The sequence below is a fragment of the Drosophila sulfurigaster genome, chromosome X (genome assembly GCF_023558435.1).
Source record: "Drosophila sulfurigaster albostrigata strain 15112-1811.04 chromosome X, ASM2355843v2, whole genome shotgun sequence".
Taxonomy (NCBI): Eukaryota; Metazoa; Arthropoda; class Insecta; order Diptera; family Drosophilidae; genus Drosophila; species Drosophila sulfurigaster.
Genome location: NC_084885.1, coordinates 26,783,075 through 26,810,939, shown reverse-complemented (window position 1 = coordinate 26,810,939; position 27,865 = coordinate 26,783,075). Strand labels below are relative to the sequence as shown.

Genomic DNA, 27,865 nt, shown 5'->3' with positions numbered 1-27,865 from the left:
GAAGATGACAAAAAAGTTGCAGCTAAGTTGAATTGCATTTAAGTGCAAAGAAAGCTAATTAAATTCAAAGTTTCAAATCTCTCGTTTTGTAATCATTAATCTTTAGATGGTTTAACCCAGTGGGATTATTTGCTGAAGATTTGCTGAGTATTTAAAGTATTATTCATAACTATAGGAAATTAAATTTGAATGCATTTTTGCTGACCATATTTTTGTAATCTACAAGAAGATGGTTCACGGCTATCTATGAGTATGTATTATTAAATTCAAATTTTAATCCTTCCAAGTTTGTTCAAAATAAAACTGATCAAACTTTTAAAATCCTAACGGCCAAAGAAATGAGGTGAGTTGGCAGCCCCATTCGCCAGTTGGCAGCTCTCCACATAAAGATAACTTCGAATTTATGTTATCAGTCCGCTGTTGGTGTCATTTGACGTCAAGTGGCCAAGCTTATCAGCAAAAGGACTGTGCCCAGCCCCCCATCCGTTGTTTTGACATTTCAGAAATAAAAATACACTTTAATAGTTTTGTTTTTTTTTTTGTTTTTTTTTACCTTTCAATATAATTGTTTTTTTTTTTTGTTGTTTTGTTTTTCGTTTAAAATTTATTTGTGAGTCATTGGGCTCAGTCATATTTTTAAATTTGTTATATAACTTGTTTAATTTATGTTACTTTTGCTGTCGCTTCGTCTTCGTCTACAACTTCGTCTTGATTTTGTTTTTTGGTTTTTATTTTTATTTTGTTGTTCTATAGTTGTTGCTGTTTTGCCTCTGCCATATACACTAATTGTGTATATAAGTACTATTTATATATATTTGGTTTGTTTTCTTTTTTTTTTCATATTCTTTCTTATTTAATTAATGAATACACATTTTTCACATTGTGTCTGTTGTTGCATGCCACAAAAAAAAAATCAAAATTTTTTAACCATTCAATAGATTAGTGTATATATATATATATATATATATATGTATATCTGCTTTTTTTGTTGTTTTTTTTTTTTTTTGTTTTATATAATTTGTCAACTACATTTTGCATAGAAAAAAATTAGTTATAGCTGATATTCTCAACCCAGACAATTCGAACAGAAAAAGTCGCAAAAAATACCATTCATAATTTTCTTTTGCATTTTTCTGTGAAATTCTTTGCGTTACTTTAGCTGTTTTTTTTTGTGTTTTCTTTATGTATTACATAAACATCTAATATATATATATGTATATCATATACATGTATATATATATACTGGAATATATATATATATATATTTAATTATTATTAAATATGCAAATCGCGCTGCTTTATCAATTCTTGAATTTAGGTTTTTGTCTCGGAAATTGTTCGGGTAAAGTGTTCGTTCGATTTTTTTGTTCACGTCTTTCTATTTTAATGTGGCGCCTAAAAGTGCGCTATGGTTTTTTTTTAAAACTACACTTTGTTGTGTATACTATATAGTTTCGGTATATATTGGTTGTGTATGGTATATATAATATATGTATACGACTAAGTTCGTTTTGCGCCTGGGCCTCTTCTATGTATATGTTTATGTATAAGTATATGTATATAACTAACTGTATCGAACTAACTGTACTGTAGCACTAACTAACTCTCGCTCTGGCTTCACTTGCTATGCGTTGTCTTTGTTTCTTCTTAATCTGCTTCATCTATTTATTTCTTTTTTATTGCATTTTAAATGTAATTTATATTTATATATATATATACTATATAATGTTTTCATTTTTTCTCTTATATTTTTGGTTGAATGTTTATTATAGACATGAACGCAAGTGGAGTGTTAAAAATAATATTTGCTTTATATTCGTTCGTTTCCTTTGCCAAAACGGAGCTGCTTCGAAACAGCCCCAGTTAAATTGTATTGTATATACTCTTAAAAAGTATTGGATTTCTCTTTTTATATATTTTTGCATTATATCGTTTTCTTTCCTATTTGTTACCTGTTTCAAGTTCAAGTTTCTAACAAGTTGTTGTTGTTTTTTGTTTTTGGTTTTGTTTTGTTTTGGTGCAACTTTGGCACTGTTACTTAGAAGTAGATGATTTTTGTTATTTAAGAATGATACAATAGATTCGTATACATAGATCCTACGCACACACATACAAATGAGTACGTAGGCATGTATTCTCTCTCATGAAACCCAAACAAACTGCAGCTCACAAAATAAATACGCAATCGTACAATGGGACTCATCGGGGTTCGTATGGGGGACATTCCAGAAAACCCCAAATCACCAAATAAATACGTGCGCATATTATAAATGTAGCGAATGAAAGTTCTATCAATTAAAACTGTATCGTTAAGAAAATCAAAATAGTGGTGGAGAGGGGGGAAGCACTCTAATCGGCATAGCCGAAGCTTAAATACCCTTGCAATTGGGTTGTTCCCATTTCCAGTTCAGCTCACATTTATTTGTTGCCTACTTTGTGGAGTTCGCGCCCATTGCAATGGGCATAAAAACCATATATTGCATATTATTTATAATAAATCAAAATAAATTCACATATTTATATATATAATATATTTAATACAACAAAAAAAGTATTTGGATCAAGTGTATAGACATAAATAATAATAGTAATAATTTGCTTAAGAATAGCTCTATTAATTAAGTTCCTTCATATATGATATTTACTACCTTGAGATTTAAAAAAAAGACAAATTCAATATATATGTATATATATATTTTGTTGTTTGTGTGTGTTTTATGTGTTAAGATTGTGTTTTTTTTTTTGTGGTTTTTGGTTTTGATTTTTTGTTCTAGTTTCGAGTCGAGAAATGGATGTGAAAGAAAGTTTCACTGTAGCAACAAATTGCACTACATATACATACATATAATAAATATATATATATATAGTATGATAATTTAAATATGAGTGTATGTATAATATAATTTATATATATTTATAATTTAATTAAATTTAATTTATGTATATTTTCACTTAAAATCAAATGCAATTTTCATTGAGCAAACACGTTTTTATTTTTGTTTTCTTTTCAATCAAAGCGAAACAACTAAGCGGCTAAATCATAGACTAAAAAAAAATGAAGATCAATCTAGTCGCAATATGAACGACTAACAGCTACCCTGTGCTCGAAATTGAAGGATTTCCCTTTTCAATGATTTTTGAAAAAATTCATTAAAGAACTTTGTTTAAATTTAGTTGCTAAACAGACAGACGAAAGTTTGTGACTTCTCAATTCTAAAGTACAGGGTATTTGAAAAAAAGAAATTATAATTTCAACATTTTCAGTATCTTTTCGATTTTGTTTTTGTTGCATTTGTAGCACCCAGCATGTAATAAATAAATTCATATACTTAATTAATTTGGTTTACTATTTTGGTTGATGCGAAATTCGAGATTCGAAAACGTAACTTTGGAAAACTCAACTCAATTCGAAATTGAAATCGATTTTCCTCTCGTCTCCTTCTTCTTCTGGTTCTTCTTTAACCTGCTTGCCTCTCATAATTTATCATATATGCATATGTATGTATATGCTTAATTTCGTTAGTATGTATATATTTGTTGTATTAAAGAGAATTGTTAAATGTTTAATTTTAATAGTGTTTTGTGGTTTTTCGTTTCGTTTCACTTTACGTGCGTTGCACTGTTGCACAGTGTCCAGATCCAGGGCTGGGCAAGGAACAGGGTTGGCGCAACAACATACAATATTCAATTTTCGAAATTCACAGACACATACACACACACACACACACACACACCGATGAGGCGTAGATACACCTTCAGACCTACACATACACAGGAAAATAACAGAGATTGCGACACTATGGGACGGGAGAGGGGAGGAGCGAGGCTGGAGGAGGGATGGAAAAGAAAGAAAGCGCAGGTTCGCTAGGATCAACGCGGAGCAAAACTCAACGACACAATGACAGCTTTGTTAACTCAATTTGCGGAGAGGGGAATGAGGCTGTTGTTGAGGGCTGTTGTGGTGGGCGTGGCTGGCAATAAGCGTGCTGTTGTTAGCTCATCTGCCGCCACCGGCGGCGCCACCCAAATGCACTGAAGTCGCTGACAACTCGACGCGTTGACACTGGCGGCGCTCGACAATCAACGCCGCTGGCAGCGACTATTCAAGCCCGGGTCATACGTTCATCGCATAATACACCGATCCCTGAGCTGCCCCAGCGGCAGCTCCTCCTGCCACCTGTTGTTGTTGTTGCTGCTGCTGTTGCTGCTGTTGTTGTTGCTGCTGTTGTTGCTGCTGCTGCTGCTGTTGCACGGCAGCGGCGGCTGCTGCTGCTGTTGTGGGTGAGACCATGGCATTGCAATCGCTGTGCGATACAGCGGCTGCTCCCTCGGGCACGCCCCGCTCACTGAAGCCCGGCATTCCTCCCTCGGCTCCAAACTGATAGTGTTGCTGCATCAGACGTTGTTGCTGCTGTTGTTGCTGCTGTTGTTGCTGCTGCTGCTGCTGTTGTTGGTGTTGCTGCTGTTGGGCTGCCGTGTGCGGGTGTTGTGCGTAATGGGCGGCATGGCCACGCCCACTGACCACATGCAGTTGCATGCCAGGCAGCGCATAGCCAATGGGCACACGTATCGTTTGCTGTGTCACCTGGGAAATCAATAATACAGAGAAAACAAAAAGAAATACGCAAATGTTAATTAAGCACAGAGCACACAATGCGAACATTTTCCGCATTTTCCGTAAGCCCGAGGGAACGAGGCGAGGACAATTGTCCTGGAGTGCTAACGGAACTGTGTCACCCTAAACTATTCTCTCAAATTTCTTCAAAAGTTGTCTCTCTTCTTTTTTGTAACTTTTTTTTATGCTTTGCTTCCTTTGCTTTGTTTTCAACAGTGTTTCAGATTCTGGGTTTTCACCTCTTAACTTTATTATCTAAGGTTTCCTTTTGTTTCCTATACTTTTTTTCATCTTTTCTTCACTTTGTTTGCTTGTAGATTTATTTTCTTTCTTCCCATCTTTTATTCATCTATGTTATATCTTTTCATTTCCTACGTATAAATTGTAATATATAAACTTCATTTTGAATTTTTAAAGTCTGATGCCTTTAATTGAAATAGTTATTCGCGATTCTGTAATTTCTCCTTTTTTTTTCCTGATTTCCCTTTCTTTACGTATCCTTTTCCTAAACTAATTCTTCCTACTATTTCTTTGTTTCTCCCATCGACTTATCTTGCTTGAAGCATTCTTTTCAAAAGCCCTTCCCATCATAGTTTATCACTCTTTAACTTTATTTTTTTCTGCTGCCTTTCCTTTTTTAATACATTTTTCATGGATTACAATCGCCTTTCCTTCATTAGGATATTCTTTCGTGGATTCTGTTGTGTTTTCCCCTTCATTCTAAACCTTATTTTGTTGTGTTTAACCTTTGTTTCTATACTAACTTTATTATTCTACCTTAACTTTATACACGTTGCAGTTGTACTTATGAATCTGCCGTTGTTTAAACCACTCTATTCAGGAAAGCAGCAGAAACTGATATTTCCTTTCTTAAATTTCCAATAACTTCTCCTTTTTTCGATCTCATCAGTTCTCTTAAGCATCATCTCCTCGGAATTTCACCTCATCCGCTTCTATTGCTTCTCTTTCCTGACTTGTAATCTTCTATCTTTAAATCATATTTCCCATACTTTCCTCCTTACTGTTTAGAATCTCCTCCAGCTACTCTCATTTGCTGATGGCCAGCTCTTTCAATTCCCATTAATTTTCCCCATCCGTTTTCCTGTGTTATCCCTTCTCTTTCCTACCTCCCACTCCCTGTGCCTCCTTCCCCTTTAGTATCTCCTCCCGATTCACTCACCTGTTGATACTCGAGTATATTCTGCCGCTGGATGTGGGCCAGCTTGGGATCGACGCTGCTGCTGGTGGCAAACTGTGAGTACGTCTCCGCATTGTAGGGTATCAGGACCATCGTCTGGTGATAGTTGCGCAACGGCGGCGGCGATTCCGGTCGTCGGGTGGGGCTGCGTGCAAAGTGGCTGCTGTAGCTGCTGTGCTTGCTCTGCTCGATGCGGCCATCCACGGTGGCCGTGGCGGTGGCTGTTGCCGTGACGCTCTGGCAATTCTGGGCGGCGGCATACAGCAGCGATGAGGCATCATCGGGCGCTCCGCCCTGCTGCTGGATCATCGTCTGACGGAACATGGCACCGGCGGGCAATGTTTGATAGTAGGTCTGCTGTATGGCTGCCGCATCGACGGGGAAGCGTTGCTGCTCGCCGCTCTCGCTGTAGAAGCTCCAGGTGCGTTGCTCCGTCTTTTGCTGGGCAATCGTGTTCGCCTGCAACGCTGCCGCTGCGGCTGCCATCTGTTGTTGCAACTGCACCTGCGCCTGCTGCTGCTGTTGCAATTGTTGCTGCTGCTGCTGCTGTTGCTGCTGTTGTTGTTGTTGTTGCTGCTGCTGCTGCTGCTGTTGCTGTGGCACGTTCTGTGGCGAGGGATTCTGCGAGAGTTGCTTCGGCTGATTGGGCATCGCATAACCCTTGACTGCTTGCGGCACCGGTTGACTGCTGATCACCGTCGTCGGTATCTGTTGCGTCAACTGTTCCTGCATCTGGGCGAGTATCTCGTTCGTTGAGCTAAACTTCGGCTTAATGCCGCGCACCGACGGCCGCTTGTTGAACCCATAATCGTTCTGCTCATCATCGTCGCTGCTCGCCTGCGATTGCGACTGCGACTGACCGCCACTCTCCATTCCCGTGTAGCGTTTCTTTAGCTGCTCGGTGCGCTTTGCTTCCGCCTGCGCAAATGCCGCCAACTCATCCTGCTGCGACGTCTCCTGTCCCGGTGTCCCGGCAATCACATCGGGCGCCACCTTACGCGCCTCATCCCCGCCACCAACACCACCTGAGCCGCCGGCTCCGTTGCCACCACCCAGCGCCAAGCCCTGAGCTGCCATCGCGGCCACAGCGGCTGCCTGCTGTGCGGCAGCATCGCCTCCCGCTCCGGCTGCTGCTGCGCCCAGCAGTTGACTCATATTGAAGTCGGCCGCAGCCGCTGCAGCGGCATAATGGGCGTGGTGGGCGTGACCATGCTGATGGGCCGCCGCTGCCGCAGCCAACGTGTAGTACGAGGAGAGATCGTCCTTGTTGCCGGCAACGCAGGCGGTGAGCGGCGCCAGCGTGGAGAGGAACTGACGCTTCGGTTCCGTTTGACGGGGCGGCGTGCGATGGATTTGCGTGTGCACAACGGGCACCTGGATGCCCATGCCCAGATCCGGTGCGGCGGGACAGCGGCACTCCTGCCATAAAGGAAGAAATCAAATTAGTCAGTTGTGTTAAGTCTCAAGCTTACGTATTCAAGAACGTAATTTATATGAAGAAAGAAAGCTCGATTGTGAGACACATGCAAAATTACTAAAAATATACCAACGGCTATATTTGGTATATTAATATAGTACTACATTCATAGAGTAGTAAGTAACGTCTTGGCTGTTAACGATGATCAAGAATATATATACTTTATAGAGTCGGAAATGTCTTCTTCTGCCTGTTACAAACATTTCAAGAAGGCACAAACTTATCATAAACTTCTACCCTATGGTATAATAAGGTAAAAAAAAGTTTCCTATCAAATTTGTTTCTTCGAAAGGTATTCATTGAGGCGAATTAACATATTTCCCTAACCGATTTTGTTGTTTCATTGCTCTTAAGGTTCGTCTCATGTAAATTTTACTATTCGAGAAAAAGTTTTAGATTCAAGGTTTCGATTTGAACATTGTTACACTTTAAGAATGCAATTTGTAATACAGAAAATCAGTTTTCATTCAGAACTTTATCCTACTAATATTCACAATCTATGTATATTGGAACTATTCCATTCTATTTTTTATATGTTGCGATATACGATTCAAGGAACATTTCGGACTTTGCTAACATTAGATATTACAGGGTTTAACCTATATTACTTCGCAACTATTTCCTCCTAAACTTTACTTCTCCGTGCAATCGCGGTTTCTGCTTTGTCTGCCAACTCACCTGCGGTATAATGACTATGGGATTCTCCTCAAGCTCCATGATCTTCTCCTGTTTCTTGTCGCGACTGAAAATGTCGGCGATTTTCTTGTAGGCGGACGAACCGCTCGACGAGCTGGACACTGAGCTGCTCGGCGAGAAGCTCTTCTCACCGTTCAAGAACTTGGGCGCCAACGCATTGGGATTCTCCTCGCCGGCGGGACTGTCGCGTTGCGCCAGCTCGCTGCACTCGCGTTCGCTGCCCTGATCCTGATCCACCTGTTGCTCGTGCTCGACAACGCTGCGAGCCAGCGATAACTCCTCGGCCAGATCCTCGTCAATGTCGCAGGTGAGCTGCTTAATCCGCTCCTCCAGCGAGATGTCCGACTTGACGGCCTTTTTCCTGCAAAACAGAAAGTTGTAGCGAGGAGTGTGTGGACGAGGCGAGGAAATCTTCACTTACTTGATCAGGGAACGTCGCAGTATGTTGCGTTCCATGCTGCGGCGCAAGGTGTCCGAGTCACCGCAGCTGCCGGGCAAATGGGTGACCAGGCAGCCGGCACGCTTCGACTCGTCGAAGGCGCGCAGTGCCTCCGAGGTCAACACCGGCGCCTGTTGGGCCGACACGCTGGGGAACAGTTGGCGCACAGCCGAATTTGGACGCAACGCATTGTTGAACAGCGTCGAATGCTTCTTGATCGGTATGAGCTCGTTGATCTGATTCTCGCTGTCGTCTAGATCGCCAGACAACGATTGACCGTCGCCATCGGTGCCGGCATTGGCCTGATCCTCGGTTACGAAACGCACAGAACGCTTGGTAGCACCACTCTCATCCTCGGAGGTGGTGTTGTTCTGGTCATCCGATTGCTAGCGACAAATGGGAGAAGGTATTTAGTTAGTAAATCATTTATTTAATTGATAACTCGAGTATCAAATTTGAATTGAAATGTATGTAATATACATATTAAAAGGAAGAGTGACTAACATAAATAGTAAACAAATAAATTTATTAAATGAAACAAATAAAACAGAAAAATAATATTAAAAACTGCGAGTAAATAAAATAAAGGATGAAAAAAACTAAGAAATAAATCAAATTTATAAAATGGTATAATTAAAAAAAAAGAAGAGAGAAAGAATAATAATAGAAAACGAAAATAAAGAACAAAATAATAGAAAGCAGAGAAAAAAACAATTGAAATAAAGAAAAAAGAATAAATAACAACTAAGAAATCTACAGTTGAGTATGCTCGACTATGAGATACTCATTTGAAAAAAAAAGCAAAACAGGGTGTTATTCTTAAACTATAGCAAATTACTATACCCTAAATAATATACCAAAGGCTATAATTAGTATATAGAGTACAAAATATACCAAATTATCAGTCATACTAAGTCAAACTAAGACTCGAAGTAAATAGGCGTTATTCCACATACAAAATATATAAATAGAAACCAATTTAAGGGCTACTCACTTGCGAGATGGAGTCCTGCTTCCACAGTTTGCCGCCTTTGAGTATGCCGCTGATCTGTGTGGTCGTCGTCTCCTTGGGTGGTATGGGCGGCGGTTTCAGCTCATCATATTGATCCGTTGCATTTCCTGCTGCTGCTGCGGCGGCGGCTGCAGCGGCGGCAGCGGCTGCAACAGCTGCTGTTGCGCTTGCCTTGGCTGGCAACGCTGGCGGCAACATCTCGGCACCAGTTCCAGCTCCAGCTCCAGCTCCGGGTGTGGCAACTGCGGCTCCAGTGTTCGCTCCACCTTGGTTGGCTTGGTTGGCAGCGACATCCTCGTGCGCCTCGCGTATAATGCGTCGCTCGGTCACTGTGGTCATAGTGGTAATAGTTTCAACAACAAATCGTTTTTTCTTGGCCACGGCCGGCAGCAAGGAGTTGCCATAGCCGCCAGTTGCGCTAATGGAACCGCCAATGCCAATGCCAGCGCTGGCGTTGGGCCTGCTACTGCTACTGCTACTTGTGTGGTTGTTGCCCGAATCCTTTCTAACTTTGACTGTCATACGCTCGCAAACGGAATTTGAGAAGTGTGCGTGTTTTTGGTTTGGTTTGTTTTCATTGTTTTGTTTGCAACACAAAACACAATTTGTGTTGCATTTGCCAGAGCGAGCCGCAATTGTAGTTCGGTAGACGAGTTCGACGAAGTCGAGTGGACAAAAGAGAGCATTGTACATATTTTGTATTGCATTCACAGTGTTGCAGATCGAGAGAGCGAGCGAGAGAGGAATAGAGAGATGGCAACACAAAAACGAGCGGGGTTGTGATAGCGAGAGCTGAAGCATATGGCGATACGATTGCGAATGTGTGCATAAGTATGTGTATAACAGTTGTATAACAGATGTATAACAGTCGTATAACAGCTGTATAACAAATTTGGACATACCTATTAGTTATGCTTATGCCGTCTAACAGTTTTACTTCAGTTGTATAACCGACATTTGGATCTTGGCAATAACTTATCGAACTGTTATACACTGTGAAATTCCTCATCTGTGCATTGCCCATTGTACAACAGTTAATTCAACAGTTGTGCAACAGTCGCATAAGCAAGCTTATTTATACAAAACTGCCAATGTCAAATTGTTTAGCTGGCAGCTAAGAATGCATGTATAACAATTGTATAACACTTCGCCATGAAATGGAATTCGAGAATTGCATAATGTGAATGCTATGCGTGAGAAGTGTATTGCGTCAACTTCAACCAACCGACTGAATGCTGTAATGAATGCTCAGTGAATGCGGTAACAAACAAGGAACAAGAAGGAGTATTTTGTGGGGAGCTATGAGAGATACATAGAATACGTTCGAGGCACGTCATTTTTGTTTTTTTTTTGGGGGGAAAGGGCTCTTTTCTCATGATGTACATGTATGTAACATTCGCTCTTTGCAAAATAACTCGCGTTGACAGCGGACATCTGTGAGCGAGAGCGCGTGCATGAGGGGCATGAGGGAGGAGCAGGGGGAGCAAAGGAGAGCGACAGCGAGAGCGCGTTGTGCTTGGCATGAGTTGCAATTGTATTTGTGTGTGTGTATGTGTGTGTGTGTGTGAGGGAGTGCGGCTTATCGATTTGAGAGGTGGCATGATGCGAGCAAAGATATTCGAGATTCGAGATGTATGTACGAGTATATACAATGTACGAGACTATGTACAAAAGCTAATGACACAAGTTCGATTTTTGGGATTTTGTACATATCGGATATTGAAATTGATTCTGTTGATAGCTTACCTGCAGCACCCGCTGTTGGCTTGTTGTATTGCGATTGCAGCACATATTTCGGCCTCTCCTCCCCGGCAATGATCTCCTTCTGCGTAATCCGACGCTCCGGTGAACTTGTGTGCAGTGGCAACAGCGCCACGGCTGGGACGCCGATCGGCGTCAACTCCTCGCCACACTGCGCGGAGCTGCATTCTGTGGAGGAAGCGATAAAAGAATAATGAGGGAGGAAGTTAGTTAAGTGAATGAGTTATGATCACATTAGTTGTTGCCCAACTCCCAGCCTGTTGCTCTGCTCAGCTCTAGTTAGTGGTGCGTTCGTGCAGACAATGGTTCATAGAATTGAGAAAAATATCGTTCTGTTTAAAGAAAATGTTACAATTAATCTGCGAACTTCAATTGTTTTATGTTTTCGATAAGCACTGGTTGAGATACATGCTCGGGTTTGTGTCTTTGCTTAGCTAAGAATCACATTATGAAAGCATTGTTCTCCAACTAATTGAAATACATTTCTCATCTTTCTCTTTTATAGTTTATGTGTTAATTCATTTGTTGTGGTATTTATATTTAGCATTGTCTGTGAACTTTAAAATAGCAGTACGACCGAAAAAAGATAGATTATGGTTTATTACATATTCCATTTTGTTAGTTGATTGCTGGAACATTGTTTTCGAAAAATGGAACATAGAGAACTACAATAGCTACATCATTTATAATCTGAATCGCATATCAAAATATTCTATTTTGTCTGTTTTCCTGAACTTTCATCGTCATTTATTTCGTGTCACGCGCTCAGCTCTAATTTAAGCTGAGGCGGAAGCGCGCTTGAAGGATCGCTTTGCCAGCAAAAGGGAAAGGCATGGCAAACCAGGGCTGGGCCGAACCTTAACTGAGTTCGGGTTGGTCACATTCCGCTTCGTTAGGCGCAACAATTAATATACAATATATAGAGTCAGAGTCAAAGTCAGAGTCAAGCCTGAAACGGGCTTCAAATTCGTTCCATTTCGTTTCGTTTCGTTCCGTTCCGTTCGTTTGTCACTTGATAATCAATAATGCGTGACCGATATTAATGCAAATGAATACGTTTACTTCCCTCCCCTGCTCACCCTCAACATTACAGGCGCTCCCTAACCCTTGAGGTGGTTATATGGTTATATGTCCTTGTATGGTTGCGCTCGAAAGGGGGAACGAACGTTGGCAAACAAACCAATAAACAACCAAGAGGCAAAAACAACATAAACAGCGCACAACTTGCGCTTGTTTATCCATTAAGCAAAGTTGCCATAAATCAATCAATAGTTGGCGACACAAACCCCTCAAACTTCAAACAAAAATGCCAAGTTCAACATTTGCCAAACTGCGGGCGTTCATAACAAATCGAAATTTAATCGAATTATATCCGACATAACTAAGTGTACTGTAAATACTGGCGGCAAACAATTAGCGGGGAATCGATACGCCATCGAGTATGTCGAAAGTTAAATACCATACGAGTATAACATAAGAGTTCAGAAAGCAGCTTCGTAACATTTCACTCAATTAAGAGTTAGTTAAAGTTGTGCGCTAAACATGAAAAGTCATGCTGCCTATGTATAACAGTTGTATGACAGTTTAGTGACTTGCCTATCTGGCAAACTCATTTAATTTCATTGCAAAACGAAGCGTTTTTCAATAGGGGCAGCTTTCTCGAATTTAATTAACTGCAAAAATTACATGGAACTCTTCACAGAGTTCTCTGACTGCGACAAAAACAAAATGGCGTCCAATTTATGGCGCACACATAGAAAGAGAGAGAGAGAGAGAGAGGAGAGAGAGATGGAGATGGAGAAGAGATGTCTAGCTCTGTTCGGTGCCTGGGCAAATGTTTGCATAAATAATTCATAATTAGATTACACAAAGCCAAACGAAAACATTTGAAAAGCGCCTCGCGGCAATTGGCACTGCTCTCCTCTGCTCTCCCCGCTTCCCTGCTTCCCTGCTCCCTCGGCCCTTGGGGCTTGGGGCTTGGGGCTTGGCTTGCCCACTAATTGGTGCCATGCACTGCGGCTCATTTACCTGCATCCTGCAGCTGTTTGGCTGCACATTCGGCGCACTCCGCGCACTCGGTGCACACGCCCTGCAAGTCCTCATCCGCCTGCTGTTGCTGTTGCCCTGCTCCATGATGCTGTGTCGCTGCTCCATGATGTTGTTGCTGTTGCTGCTGTTGTTGTTGCTGCTGCTGCTGCTGCTGCTGTTGTTGTTGGGCTGCGGTGCCAACGGGCGGCGGTGGCGGCGGTATTTGTTGACTATTGCCGTTGCCATTGCTGTTGCGTGCGGCCAACATTGCGGCACGTTGCTGTTGCAGACGCTGTATCACCTGCAACTGCTGCAAATGTTGCGCCCCAAAGATGTGGCCGCTTAGCGCGCCACCAAGCGTATTCTTTAAGCTATTATCCTTGTAGCCATCGGGCGGACTGAGCGCCGCATCGTCCACAAAGTCAATCGGCGGTTGATATTTGGGACTCTGTCCAAATGGAAGAAGAAAGAAGAAGATAACAGTAAGTACTTGTGCTAGTTAATCACTAAGCTAAAGTTAGTTACTATATATTGTAGTAGTTAGTCTAAGGGCTGCTGCTCTTGATGCTGATGCTGCAATGTTGTAATTATGCTCCCGCCGCAAATTAACTTAATTGAGTTTTATAGCCAGACGTTATTGGGGACGCTACGTGTGAAAGCTTCTGTGTGTGTGTGTGTATATGTGTGTTTGTTTGTGTGTGTGTCTGTGGTTTGTTTGGGGCTGATGAACTGTGTGTGTGTTTTTTGCTCGTAAATCTATGTTAAGTCGCTCTTCGAGTATGCTGTGGCTTTGGCTATGCTATAACAGTTCTTTCATACTCGTCTGCGCCTACAGTTATGCATTTTGATGACTTAATATACATATACACTGTGTATAACAGTTGTAGTCGGTTTGTTAGTCATGCAATTGAAGCATACGACAATTGCTTAAATGTCTAAAAGCGAGATTTGGTACCTTTGTAACCTATTAATCGAGGTATAACAGTTCGAAAAACTTATATAACTGTTCGTAATACAGTTGTTAGTAAAAGCAAAAGTTTCCAACATATAACTTTTGTTATATTTCAAGCGGTATAATAGTTGTATAACACCCGTATAACAGTTGATAGTAACATATTTATTTTGTTATATTTCAGTTGTATAACAGTTGATAGTAACAGCAAAGGCCTCCAACATATTCGTTTTGTTCGTTATTTCAAACGGTACAACAGTTGTATAACACCCGTATAACAGTTAATAGTAACATATTTATTTTGTTATATTTCAGTTGTATAACAGTCGATAGTAACAGCAAAGGCCTCCAACATATTCGTTTTGCTATATCTCAAACGGTATAACAGTCGTATAACACTCATATAACAGCCTTAATTAAGCATAATTTGCTAAGAAAAACCGTTCATTAGCTGATATGAACAATGGTAGCTGACTGCCAGCGCCAAGGCCAGTCATGGCATCATAATCATAAGCACAAGTGCAAGCACGCACATGTCTATGCATGCACACACACACACACACATATAGATGCGCGTATATGCATGCCAAACATTTGAAGAATGCATTTGCAATTGCAATGGCAACAATGAAGCAGAGGAAACAGAGGCCCAAGAGAAGGCAACGAAAAGACGAGGCAACAACAAAGTCTAGGCCAAAAGTTCGAGCCGAATGCCAAGTTGTGTGTGTTTTTTTGTGGTTCTTCGGCAAGCAATCAAGTTTTTATTGTACAATAAGTTAAGTTTAAGAAGTGCCACATAAAGCCGAGCAAAATGTACATTGTACATACATATGTAACTAAATAAGCGTGTGTGTGTGCGTGTGTGTGTGTATGGGAAAATGTAAATGGAAATGGAAAACTCACAGCTATAACTTGGCGTTGTAGCCATAAAAACTTTGTCCACAAAAAATGCTAAGAGAAGAAAAATGTTTCCTTTTTTTCGCCATTCATGATTTGCACACACCCGGTAAACCAAGGAAGAAGAAGAGGTATTATAAGTTGGTCAGTCAGTTGGTCACAATCAAAATGCCATAAAAAATAAAATAAATGATATTCTTAATGTGGAAATGTTTAGCTTTTTGGTCAATTTCAAACAAGTTCCACAATAATTTAGACTGAGAATATCGAATTTTGGTGAAACTAATCGATTATCACATAAATGAAGAACTTCGTCAGTAGTTTAGCAAGCATCTTTTAGTCGAGCATTATTATTTGGATTTTTTGTGCACCGTCTGGCGAAGTGAGGCAACGCTTGGGTTATGCAACGCGTTTTGTAAACTTGTTACATACACTAAATGCATATTAAACTCTTGAGTTAACGGGGACGAAGTGGCGGAGGCGAACGGAATGGAAGGGAACGGAACGGAGGAGACAACGAAGGCGAAGGCAATGGGACACAACACAGACATTGGGGTCTAAGGCAATGGGCACAATGCTTGAGCAGCGCCAAGTCAAGTGCATTGGGCGTCCGCCACCCACTTTGGTCGTCGAGGTGGTGCTCAGACAGTCAGATAGGCAGATAGAGGACAGTTGTGTGTGAGTGTGTGTGTGTGTGTGTGTGTGCCACAGAGTGTGTGGCATGAGTCTGGCCTGGTGGCAGATAAGAAGCAAAAAGCGTCGCAAACTCAAGTGACGCTCATATGGCAGAAAATTGAAATTTAAACGCAGCTTGAGGGCCGCTTAGGATCGATGCGAGTGCTACAAAGAAATGAGAGGCAATTGTGCAAGCGAGATAGCAAGCAGAGGGAAGCGAGCAAGAGAGAGAGAGAGAAAGCAGGCAAACTTTGGCAAATGTCCTTTAACACATTGAAACGCGTACATCACGATAACGGGCACTTCAAGGCACAATTTCATAAAACAATATAAGAGAGATACACACACACACACACACACACACACCTTACACTCACCCACACATACATGCAGACTCCTACACAGACAAGAATGCCCCCCCTTAAGACACAATGTTGATGCAGTTGCTGGGAAAAGTTTTTAAGTGATTTATACAGCACTTGCAAATGGAGCGGAGGACACAAGTTACACAGGACTCAGGATGCAGGCTAAGACACAGGACACAGCAGCAGCAGCACCCACAGGAACTACTCCAAAAACTTGTGTGTGTGTGTATGTGTGTGTGGCAGCAACAAAAGATGGCTCTGCGGTTGCAGCACGTGTACGCTTGACTTGCAACTTGACTTGGCACTCCACGAAGACAGTTAGTCCTCCCCCCCCCCCACTCCCTCGACTCCACCAGACAGCAGACAGGATATGGGAAAACAGGATAAAGGATATGCAATATACACACATAAATGTTCTGCTGCAAAGACAATGGGCAAACATTTTTTTTTTCGGCGAGAGCACATAATATGCTTTTGTTGTCTTATTGTCTTCTTGTATCGCATTGATAAAGTACAAAAGGCGGTCAATTGTGACGTAATTGACAGGAAGGACAACAAGTTCTCGCTGTGTACGAGGGTTGGGCAAACGAGCGAATGAGTGAGAGAGAGAGAGAGAGAGCGCGAAAGAGAGTGAAAGGAGACGACGGGGAGAATTAATAGAGCCTGCGAAATCGAAAGGAGTGAGTTCAAGAGCTGTGGTCAGCTTCAACTGTGTGACTATTAAAGGCAAAAGCAAGACAAGGGGATAACCAAATACAACAAGATAACATTCAACAATCTTGAATGAGCTGATGAATTATAAATACAAATCATAAATATGTTAGTGACACAGCAGTTTACAAAAGCCTTCAATGTGAAATCAATGTAATGCGACATTGAAGTGCCTTAAAAGCGACATTGAAGGACTTGAATATTAAATAGTGTGACTATGGAGAAGGTAAATAGTTGATATTAGTTGAACCAATATTTTGAAAGTAGAGAATAAAATCAAGTGAAATCCTTAGGAAATCAAAAAGTTAACCAAAAATGGATTTGTATGTTAAATACACAGATAACACTTATTTTTAAAAGAACGAATTTCATGAAAGATATCAAGAAGTGAACTAAAAATATTTGGATAAGACTTATCCTAAAACGAATTTGTAAGAAGACACCGCAACTTATTTACCACTATCGAAAATCAGGAAAGTAATTAAAAATAAATACTAAATTTAATGCCATGGTATATGAATTAGAAGGTTAATAAAAGTCAGTCTACTGAAGAACTAATAATGTTTGATATATTAAAAGAAATCCAATAAATCTTTGAACTAAATATATGTACTTACATAACACATATTAAAAAAAAAAAATTAGAAAAAGGTAAACATTAAAAAAAAAAAATTTGATTATTTCTTTACGAAGCCTGAAAGACTGTGAAATTAATATACTGAAAATACTAAAAACGCTATATTTGGTATTATGGTATAGTACTATATACAAAATACACCATAGAGTGCACAGTACATCAAATTGTCAACCAAAGATAATAAAAGCCGTAGTTTTTGATCATACAAAAGAATTTCTTAAATAACTTCGACAATTTTTATCTCATCGCAATCAAATTTTCAGAAATTAGAGAAATGCAAAAATTCCAAAAACTTGGATAATATCTTTATGAAACATAAAACAGAATTAAAAGTTCTATAAAACATACTCCAAAATATCAATTTTTTCCAACCTCAAAACACATAATCAAACCTTGGAAGACAGGACACCAAGGTCACAGGCAAATGAAAAATTTAACAACCGAGAATTGAACAAATACGTGGATAATGCTCACATCACAAATGCATTAGTTAAAAAAAAAGGAAACGCAGACACACACACACATATTAAGTAACAACAAAAAATAGGAAGAAAAAAACTGAACATGGAGAACAAGAGGCGCTTAAGTTGTCAATGAAAGCGAAAAGGAAAAGGAAAATGAAAATGTAGCGAGTGTTGTTTCGTATGCGTGTGTGCATTGTGTGTGGTTATAAAACGAAAGTGGAGCACGAAATGGCTTAGGAGAAATTCGATAAGACTCGATAGATGGCTAATAATTAGCTGTCGCTTGTTTGGCCAAAAGCTTTTAGCGACTGCTAGAGGAGAGCTTCGCTGGTTGCATGTGGCATGTAGCATGTGGCATGTGGCACAGACACAGACACTGACACATAAGCTGCCTATAAGCACTTCAACTTTGGCCACTTCTGCAACTCGCAACTCACAACTCGACATAATCCGCTTAACGAGAAGGGAAGCAAATACAGCCCCCCACATTTAGTTTAGGGTTGAGGATGAATGTGTTGTTCACTCACCTGTGGCGTTCGGCCATCGCCTGGATCGGCGGCATTCACCGCATAGTTGCATTGGCAGCCCTCCTCGCAGCAGAGACGGACGAGCTCGTGCTCGCCACAAGTGCAGGGCTCCTCATCCTCCTCATCGTAGGCGCAATCCTCGCGTATCAATATGATATAGTCCGCCTCGAAGAACTCGTTACGTGTCTCGTCGAAGACAACGCGATTTTTACGCGCCGGCGGCGGACGATTTGGTTTTTTGAGCAGACCACGCAGCTGGCCATTAACCTCACGCATCTTGATCGCTGTTGTCGATGTTGTTGTTGGCTTAACGGTGGCTGCTGTTGCTGTTGATGTAACGAGTGCACTCGCTATATTATTACTATTAATGCAATACTCGTTGCTCGGCGTCGTCGTCGTCGTCGTCGGCGTTGGTTGTATAAACTGTGCGGACGACGCTAGGCACTCATGGCACTGACAATCGTTGCAATCGTTGCTATCGCTCTCGCTAACAGTGTCGCTCTCTTCCTCTTCTTCCTCCTCCTCTTCTTGCTGCTCGCTAACGAATTCAGCGAGCAATTCGTCGTAGCACTGAAAACCGCGTCGCTGTTTCCCACTAACAACACTTGCAGCCGACTCTATGGGATTAACAATTGTGTGCGACAACGATGAGGAGCTTGGATTGTGATTGATGTCGAGCAGCTGCAGTTGTCTCGCTGCTTTCAGATACTCGCCAAAGCGCTGCACATCGAACTCGCTGAGTGTGCTCACAAAATTATCGTGTGGCTCTGACGATGACAACAACAACGATGATGTTGTTGAGTTGCTTGTCTTGTCACCAAACTCGGTGGCCACAAATGCGCTGCGTTTGCCCGTCAATCTATCGCCATCCGTTTCAATTTCAATCAGTACCTGGTCGCTGCTGTTGATGTTGCTGTTACTGCTGTTGTCAGTGCTGCTGCTGTTGCTGTTGCTGTTATTGCTGCTGCTGCTGCTGCTGTTTTTTGACAGCTGTCAATTCAACACTTTCAATCTCTCGAATCGCGTTCGTTTCGCTCTCGTTTTCCACGCACACGCGCACTCGCCTATTCAGCAATTGCTCTTGCTCTGTCAATTGCTGAATGGTGCTGTTGTTGTTGCTGTTGTTGTGGTTGCTGCTGCTGGTTTCATTTGGCAATTGCTGCTTGTCTCGAATACAATTTACATTTAATTGTATTGCACTTGAGCTTTGCTTGGACTTCTTTTCAACAATTTGATTGTCCTTAAAAGCCCATTCGACCAGCTTTATCGCGGGGGGTTGTTGCCGTTGTTGTTGTTGTGGTTGTTGTTGCTGCTGATGGAGTGGGGCAAGTGTTAGTTGGGGGTAGTTTCTTTATTGTTGCTGCGCTGGCATTTAGTTGTTGTTGTTGCTGTTGTCTCAAGGATGCCTTTACACAATCAACTTCAGCAGTGACACTACAGCTGTTGTTGTCGTTGCTAGAATGGTTGCTGTTGTTGTTGTTGTTGCTGTTGTTACTATTGCTGCTGTTGACGCGTCCCTGAAAATTGTGCTGTAAGCGTTTCAGTCGCTGACTGGCCACAAAATCGTCAGTCAAATCGTTTTCAAAATCAATAAGATCGCAATCGCTGCAGCTTGTTGCTGTCACAGCCAACACTGACGAGTTGCACTCGTTTCTGCTTGTTGTAGTTGTTGTTGTTGTTGTTGTTGTTGTTGCACGCTCCTCGCATTCCTTGGTGCTCTGCTCTTGTTGCTCCTGATCAGCGTCAAGTGATTCGCAATCTATAAGCTTGCACTCGCCACTCGTCACTTGCAACTCGTTGCTGTTACTACTCGTTACGTACGTGGCTTTGTTGTCTGCTTTGCTGTTGGCTTTACTCACGTTACTCACGTTATCCACGTAACCGTCAGCACCAGCAACATCAACATCAACTGACAAGGCAACCACAGCATCCGCATCGACGACGACAATGTCTCCAACGGCATTATCAACAGCAATCAGAGGGTCGTGCCATGCTCCACCTTGTGCTGCGTCCTCTTCTGCTTCTGCTCCTGCTTCTGCTTCTGCTTCTGCTTCAAGCCACAAATATGGCAATGACAATGGCGTCCTCGGCAACTGCTGCTGCTGCTGCTGCTGCTCTCCTTGCTGTTCCCCCTGCGCCTGCTGCTGCTGCTGTTTTAAATTTTGTTGCGTTGCCTTGGCGTGGCTGACACTTAAAGATGTTGTTGCTGTTGCTGTTGCTGTTGCTATTACTGCAGTTACAATTGATGTTGCTGTTGCGGTTGCTTTTGATACTTTGTCACTTTGCACATTTGCACATAAATTAGAATTGGAAAAAAAATCATGTGGCACGCGAGCTGGAGCTGTTAACGCATTTTCACTGCCTTTTTGCACAAATTTTTCTCTACGTCGCGCTGCGCAGTCGACTGCGCTGTCGCCGTTGACGTCAACGTTGGCGTCGTTGTTGACGCCTGTATACAAATTTTGTTGGCTTACAAATTGTTGTTGTTGTTGCTGTTGTTGTTGTTCTTGGTGTTGTTGCACGTTCAGTTGCTGCCCGTTTTCTTGTACGATTTGCAATTGTTGTTGTTGTTGTTTTTGTCGCACAGCGTTTAAACCGTTGTTGTCTTGAGTTGTTAAGATGAAATTTGCACAATTTGTTGTAAATTGTTTTGCAATTGTTTTCTGGCCAAATTGATTGAAAATTGGCTGCTTGGGCTGCTGCTGCTGCTGCTGCTGGTGCTCAGCTGCGCTTGCTGCGACGACTGCTGCCACTCCGAGTGTTGCCACTGCCACTGGAGCTGCTGCTGCTTTTGCTTCTGCTGTTGGTACCTCGTCTGTAGGTATTGAGCAGGCGCAGTCGCTGCTGCTGTTGCTCCCATTGCTGGCTGTTGTTGTTGTGACTTTGGGTGGTTGTTGACCATGGCCAGCATGGTTTGCGTTTGCGTTGTCGCTCCCGCTCTCACGCTCGACTTGCGCGCGCTCACAATTGCTGGCAACTTCCGCTCGTGAGTTGCCGATGATGTTGTAGTTGTCGTTGTCGTTGTCGCTGTCGTTGCTGTATTCAGCACGCGCCTGCGTCGTTTGCATGTCGCTCAACATTCGTGTTGTCATTGCCGTTGCTGACTGGCACGCCTCTTCGCCCCTCGCAACGCTGCGCAACGGCTGCCACGCACAATGCGCCTTATATTGCACGCCAGCAACAACAGCAGCAGTGGCAGCATTGGCAGCATTGGCAGCAGCAACATCATCAATGCGTGCCTCGCATGACAAATCGACACAGGCAGCAGCAACATGACCAACGTCATCGTCATCGTCGCCAGTGACTCGTGCAACATTGAAGCCTACTCCACGGTGTGGCATGTTGCCCGCTCGACTTGTTGCAATATCATAAATGTTGTTGCTTCTATTGTTGTTGCTGTTGTTGCTGTTGTTGGTGTTGTTGCTGTTGCTCTTCCAATTTGCATCTTCAGCTTGTTTGCTTAGCGCTTTGTTTGCCATTGTCGCCGTCATCTTTCCTCTTTCTCGCTCTCGCTCCCTCTCTCTGTCTCGGTCTCGGTCTCGGTCTCGCTCTAGCACGCTCTGTCCGTTGGTTAAAGCCAATGTTAGCATGTCCACAATGAGCATAGTTGCCGTCAATCATCGAGGCCAATTCTCTGTGGATGCAAAATAATCGCAATTAGCTTCAAACTGCCATAAATTATGCCACTAAACAGCGCAATCCTCCATCGTCATAGTAATAATCTTACTCGTAATCGTAATCTCAATCGCTTGAAATAGATACTCTCTGCATTACCGTTAGACACCGCGTAGACCCATTTACGTTTTCTAGTTCAATCGATCAGCTCTCGTTTCTGCGTATTCTAATTACTATACTCCATCTTTCTGATTGAAAATTATTCATTTCTTGCATTCCACTCGATATTCTTCAATAAGTATACTAATAATGGATTGCTGGAAAGCTATCGCAGAGCACGAAAGAAATGGGGTGAAATATTAAAAATTCAATCTATTTTTATGGCAAAAAGAATCACGGATCTTAGATTAATTCATAATACAAATAATAATACTATTCTTATACTCAATCTTCCTTCAAAATCTTCTATAACTCAAATCGTTTTGTTATGGTTATATTCCTTTATATCGCTTTCTTATAAAGACTATTATTAATAACGAATACAATTCTTGTTTGCAATGGGATGAACCAGAGCGACTTAGACCTTCAAGGCTATATTATAAAGAATAAAGAAACTCTTTTCGAAAAAACAAAAATTTTCTTAAATTTGCAGAATTAAAATAAAACTTTGAATATTGTTAAATCAGTATTTCAAATCCTTATCACCTAATCGGTTTGTTTTTTTTTGCGCTTGTGAAGAATTTTATTTTTTTTATTGTATTTATCTTGGAAATTAACCTCAAAATATAATGCTTATGAAGAGCAATAATTTTCAACAAATTAGAGTGTTGGCTATTTTGAATAATTACAAAAATAAATTATACCTTTTTTATAATTTCAGCAACAAACAGTTTTGCTAAGTTTGAGAAACTTAGTATTAAGTAATCTATACTTTTTAAAAACCGACTATTATATAATACCAATTGCCGTCAAGTTCATAAAAGTCCTAACCACTTCCACACCATAAACAAATATGATGTAATGATTTAAAAGCGAAACTACCTCAGAGGTTAAACTATCTCTGACCAAGTTCCGGTCGCCAAGTTGTGACATATATATGTATGTATGAACACATTACCATATTCAAATTTGTGCTTTGCTGATAGAGACTGACAAAATGTGGGAGTTTTTCTTATCGGAAACTCTCACACAGCACACAAAATATGTGAAATAGTTGACAACAGGTTAAAAGTGGTTAAAAGTGCTGATGGGTGATGGAGAGGGGGGTAAAACTACCAGTTGAATTTACCACCAAAGGTTTTTCTCAACATTTTCTCGAGTTTTTTTTGCATAAATTAAATTTACCGGCGTTCACTTTTCTGGCTGTGGCAATAACAAATTTTACGCGCGACTTGTTATTATTGTTGTTGTTGTTGTTTGCAGTGGTTGTTCCTCTTCCTCTTTTGCTATCCGTTGTCGTTCTCATTGTTGTTGCGTTACACCGCTGCAACTAAAACACACACAAACACACTCGGAAACACTGAAGAAAAAAACAGGTGCGCGCGCGCAGTGAAGCGCATCCTGTGAACAGGACCCTCTCTCTCCCACTCGCACTCGCACTGTCAATTGTGGGGAGGTCAACAGCGATAATAGCGCTGCTCGTTACGCGCCAATGCAGACGAAAAGACACCACCAGAAACACACGCAAAAAAAACACACACACCACACAAAAACAAAACACGTAATGTTCTCTTGAGTTGAGTTTGGTTTGTCTCGATTCTGTTCTGCGCTGCGATCGCGGCTTAAGACGCACGTCCGAACGCGTTTCGTGACGGAAGTTGACTGAGCAAAACATAACGCGGCAAACGGTTTTGGGCCTCAGTCGTGCAATCGTGTCTTGAGACTCGATGGATCGGCAGTCGTCGTGTTTTCCGCCACTCGGCAATGTCTTTAAACGAGCGGCGCAAGCGCAAAAACAGTCCAAAGCGAAGACATTGGGCATTAGAGTAAGAGGGAGCGATGCATGGCGTTGTAATGCAAGTAGTGGAGCATCAGGAAAAGAGAGGAGTGGGGAACATTTTTAATGATTGGCTGCAGATCGCATGCGCCCAAGTCGCAGTCGCAGTTGCAGTCACAGCTGCTGCTGCGGTTATTGCGTGTTCGTCTGTGGCAATTACGTGCTGCACTTGCAACTTGTACGTATTACCCATGTATCTCCCCTCATGCAAAGCAAAGCTCGTACTAGGCCTAATGTGACCATTGACAATTTACTTAGTTACCAACCTTGCAAAAAAATAAAAACAGAAACAGAAACAGAAAAGAAAACAAGAGTTTGCTAACTTATTGGAAAGCTTCGTAACAGACAAATCCTGCATACTTTGTAATCACTTTTATAATCTACTTCTGCTCACGATTTTCTTATGATCTCTTCTTAAAATCTTCTTCTTAAATTATAAGATTTAGTCCTGAAATTAATGCAGCAATGTGAAAGCTTTTAAATCATTCCCAAAAACTTGCAAAATTCGAAATAAAATTATGTTTCTTAATTCATGTACTTATATGAAATTTTAAAAACATTAAAAAGCATTTATATTGAAGTGTTAGTGTTTGAATTATATAACTAACTTACATTTAAATTATATACTTCAATTATAGTTAAAATTTGATTAAATTGGATGACAACTTCGGCTATCTAACCTGAGCTGAAGTAAAATGCGAGTATCTTAAAGTCAAGCACACTTGCCGCTTTGCTTTTTTCGTATATTTTTTTGCGTCTATGACATGCGCAAAACGTGCTCATCGTGCGATCTTTAATTGTATGCGTGTTGTATATAGGAAGCATCGCCACCACTTCAACACACTCGTCATTTTATAAACAACAACAAGAACAGTAGTGGCAAAAATGACTTTAGATATATTAACGCAGATACGTTGCAACTTTCAGAATGAGAAAGTAACGTTTTCAGTTTGTTCGCTGATTACAGAATTCCAAACCCTGGCAAAAAGTTAAGCGAAAAGTTAAGCGCCTCTTTGAGTGATAGTTAAAAGTATTCATTAAGTGAATTATCAACAATGAATTATCAGATATATGTATGTATAACATTTCATATAAAAGTTGTTTTTAATATCGAATCCAACTAAACTCTATTCCGGTCCATGGTTTCCCCTCTAAGTAACAAAAGTGGCTAAGAGATCAATCAATTAAGCTAAAGAAGCGTCGCCAGAAACTCCCACGATAGTTTTTAAGTATCTGACAAGTTTCCTATATACTTAATGGAGAAGTAGAGGGAAGGGGACACTGTTTATATAGTACTTATGTAGCACTTCGCTTAGTTCTTGGTGCTAGGTGTATGTGCTCAGTAACCCCATATAAAGTACACTCATTATAGGGCTATTGGCATTGCATGTGGCTGCTTCATGAAGACGATGGATGTTGATGTGGCTGTGACGGTGGCTGATGATGACGATGAAGATGGAGATGGAGACGACGACGACGACGACGACAGCCGGTGGCCAAAATGACAAACTCAAGACACAAGTACTATGACACTGCAGAAGGGGTAGGGGAAGGGCGAGATGCCCGTTTGCTTTTTTTCCGGGGCAAAACTTATTACAAAGTAGGAACACAAAGTGAGCAAACTGAATGAATGGAAAAATGTGGGAACAATGGAACGCAGAGCGTGTGAAATAGCCACCGCTCGAAGACGATGACGACGGTGCCGAAGACGACACCGTTGAGGATGGCAAAGAGCCGGTGGAGGAGCTAGTTGCTACTGCTGCTGGTGGTGCTTCAGTTACAGATTCAGATTCAGACAGCGTCTAAGTCTGGGGCTACTATTTAGCACACAATGGCACCATTAAAGGTCGCTCTCTCAGGCTCCCAGGCAAACTCTATCGTACTATATATATATATATATATATATATACGTATACATACATATGTATATGCATATCATATCAAAGTGGTTCGGTCTTTAAACAAACAGTGGAATAACCCTAAAATGAATGCATATTCAATTGATATACTCATATGTACGTCAAATCGTTGATAACGGTAGCTCAATTATCTAATGTTACTTTCATTACATTAACCTAATTGTATAATAGGTAATATTTAATTAAACTTTAACTTAAGTAATTGCATCAAGATTTAAATTCGTCATTAGTTAACTTCTTAGCTAAACTTATTTGAAAATCTCTCTTCAAATTCATTATAAGGTGTTAGCACTGTATCTCTAGCAATTCCATCGAAATAGCCGTCTTTAGTTTTAACTAATATGCAGTTGAGCTGCGTTTGCATTTCTATAAGCATAACTCCCATATGGTTATTATATGCACATATCTTAAGTGCGATTTTTAACTTATGTATGTGCGAAATTTTCCACGAGTTCAAGGCAAAAACATTTGACGTTGCCTTAACAAGTGGAAAATGCAAAAGTGGAAAATGAGAAATGAAAAATGAATAATATAAAATGTAAAATGTAAAATGGATTTTATGGCATGCTCAGTGCACAGTTGCGTTGAGTTATGATAATGCGTGCCCATGACTTGGCATTTTAAGCGATTGTATGTTTTAATGCTAGGGGCTAATTCAGTGGCTGAAGCCCCCACAGCTAACAGCTGATAAAATACCGAGAAAAAAAAACAATACAAATGAAGTGAAATGCAAATTCATCAGGATAAAATATTCGCAATTGATAAAAGCTTTAACAATTTTCATGTCCAATTGTGTCAAATACATCAAAGCTTTTAATTAAAAAAGAGAATGTTAAAGTCAAAGCGCTGAACTTTAATTTATAAAATTAATATGTCTAGTTTATAAAATCACTCAATTTAAATTTAACTCTAAATTTGTGGCTTGAAGATGATCTAACTTTCATCAGGCCCCCCACTCAGAATCCGCACAAGCCTCAAAGCATTTTAAAAGAAGCGTCTTAATTGCGCTCTTCTTATAATCTGGGTACATGTAACAACACTTCCTAAACATGTCAAAAACGTTTGTCCAAATTAAGCTGAACTCCAAAATCTATTTGCACGGCCTTAGAACAATACCCGAATCCGCTCAAAATTCGTATTAAATTTAAAGTCATCAAGACGTGTAATGTCCACAAAACATTTAGTTGTAAAAATTGTTATTATAAGGAAATCGCTTACAACGTCCCTTCTGTGCTTCCCCCCTTGCTCAACAAACTAAGCACGCACAAATATACTCACACACACAAAATAGGGAGCTCACGCACTCACATGCACACACACACGCACACACACTCTATCATTCACTCAGTCGTACTCACACCTTTTAACGCAGTACGCGGGCTTCTTTCTGTGCTATCTCTCTTCTTTTGACATTTGTTTTCCATTGTTTCGTTGCCCGTTGTCGCTGTTTGTGTCATTTTGCTTTGCTAACTTGTTCGTCGTCTCAAATTCACCTAACTGACTTTTAATTACATACACAGGTGTATGTGTGTGTACGCGTGCTTAGTTATGCTTTAGTTAGAGCAGGAGAGCAGGAACAAAGTGACAAAAGCCCAGACATCAACTGAAACAGTGAGAGTGCGACTGCAACCGAGAAACTGAAACCGAATTGGGAGTCCCATTCTACTTGTTTTTTGTTGTTTTTTTGCGCCGTTGTAACTCAATTTATGGCTGTGAAGTGTTGAGGTCTTTGTTTATGTGGAGTGCTCGGAAAACTCGTCATGTTTACTTGGCCATAGCCTTAAGATATCATTTTCCTAGGTGGATTGAGCTTATATAATACATTGGATATCTGACATAACTGGTAACCCGAGATAGCCTTATGATATAATTGGCATTATC

General features: G+C 41.0%; 1 protein-coding gene across 1 annotated transcript; it reads right to left on the bottom strand.

The window, feature by feature from the left end:
* Positions 1-804: 804 nt before the first annotated feature.
* Positions 805-23,712, bottom strand: LOC133848790 (uncharacterized). The gene is made up of 11 exons (XM_062284483.1): positions 23,414-23,712; positions 19,698-22,088; positions 19,515-19,621; positions 18,455-19,444; positions 13,227-13,674; positions 11,184-11,366; positions 9,420-9,952; positions 8,408-8,811; positions 7,969-8,347; positions 5,796-7,232; positions 805-4,585 (listed from the first exon to the last, which is right to left on the bottom strand). The coding sequence occupies exons 2-11, from the start codon at positions 22,057-22,059 to the stop codon at positions 4,115-4,117; spliced, it is 7,314 nt and encodes a 2,437-aa protein (XP_062140467.1). The 5' UTR covers positions 22,060-22,088; positions 23,414-23,712; the 3' UTR covers positions 805-4,114.
* Between the last annotated feature and the right edge of the window lie 4,153 nt (positions 23,713-27,865).

What these genes read in the sequence shown, in the direction of transcription:
- LOC133848790 (XM_062284483.1), bottom strand. Translation starts at nt 22,059, where the DNA reads ATGCTCATTGTGGACATGCTAACATTGGCTTTAACCAACGGACAGAGC. An exon ending in CAAACAGCTGCAGGATGCAG is followed by an intron (nt 11,367 to 13,226) that starts GTAAATGAGCCG and finishes CTTCCTCCACAG; the next exon opens with AATGCAGCTCCGCGCAGTGT. An exon ending in AGCAGGACTCCATCTCGCAA is followed by an intron (nt 8,812 to 9,419) that starts GTGAGTAGCCCT and finishes ATTTGTCGCTAG; the next exon opens with CAATCGGATGACCAGAACAA.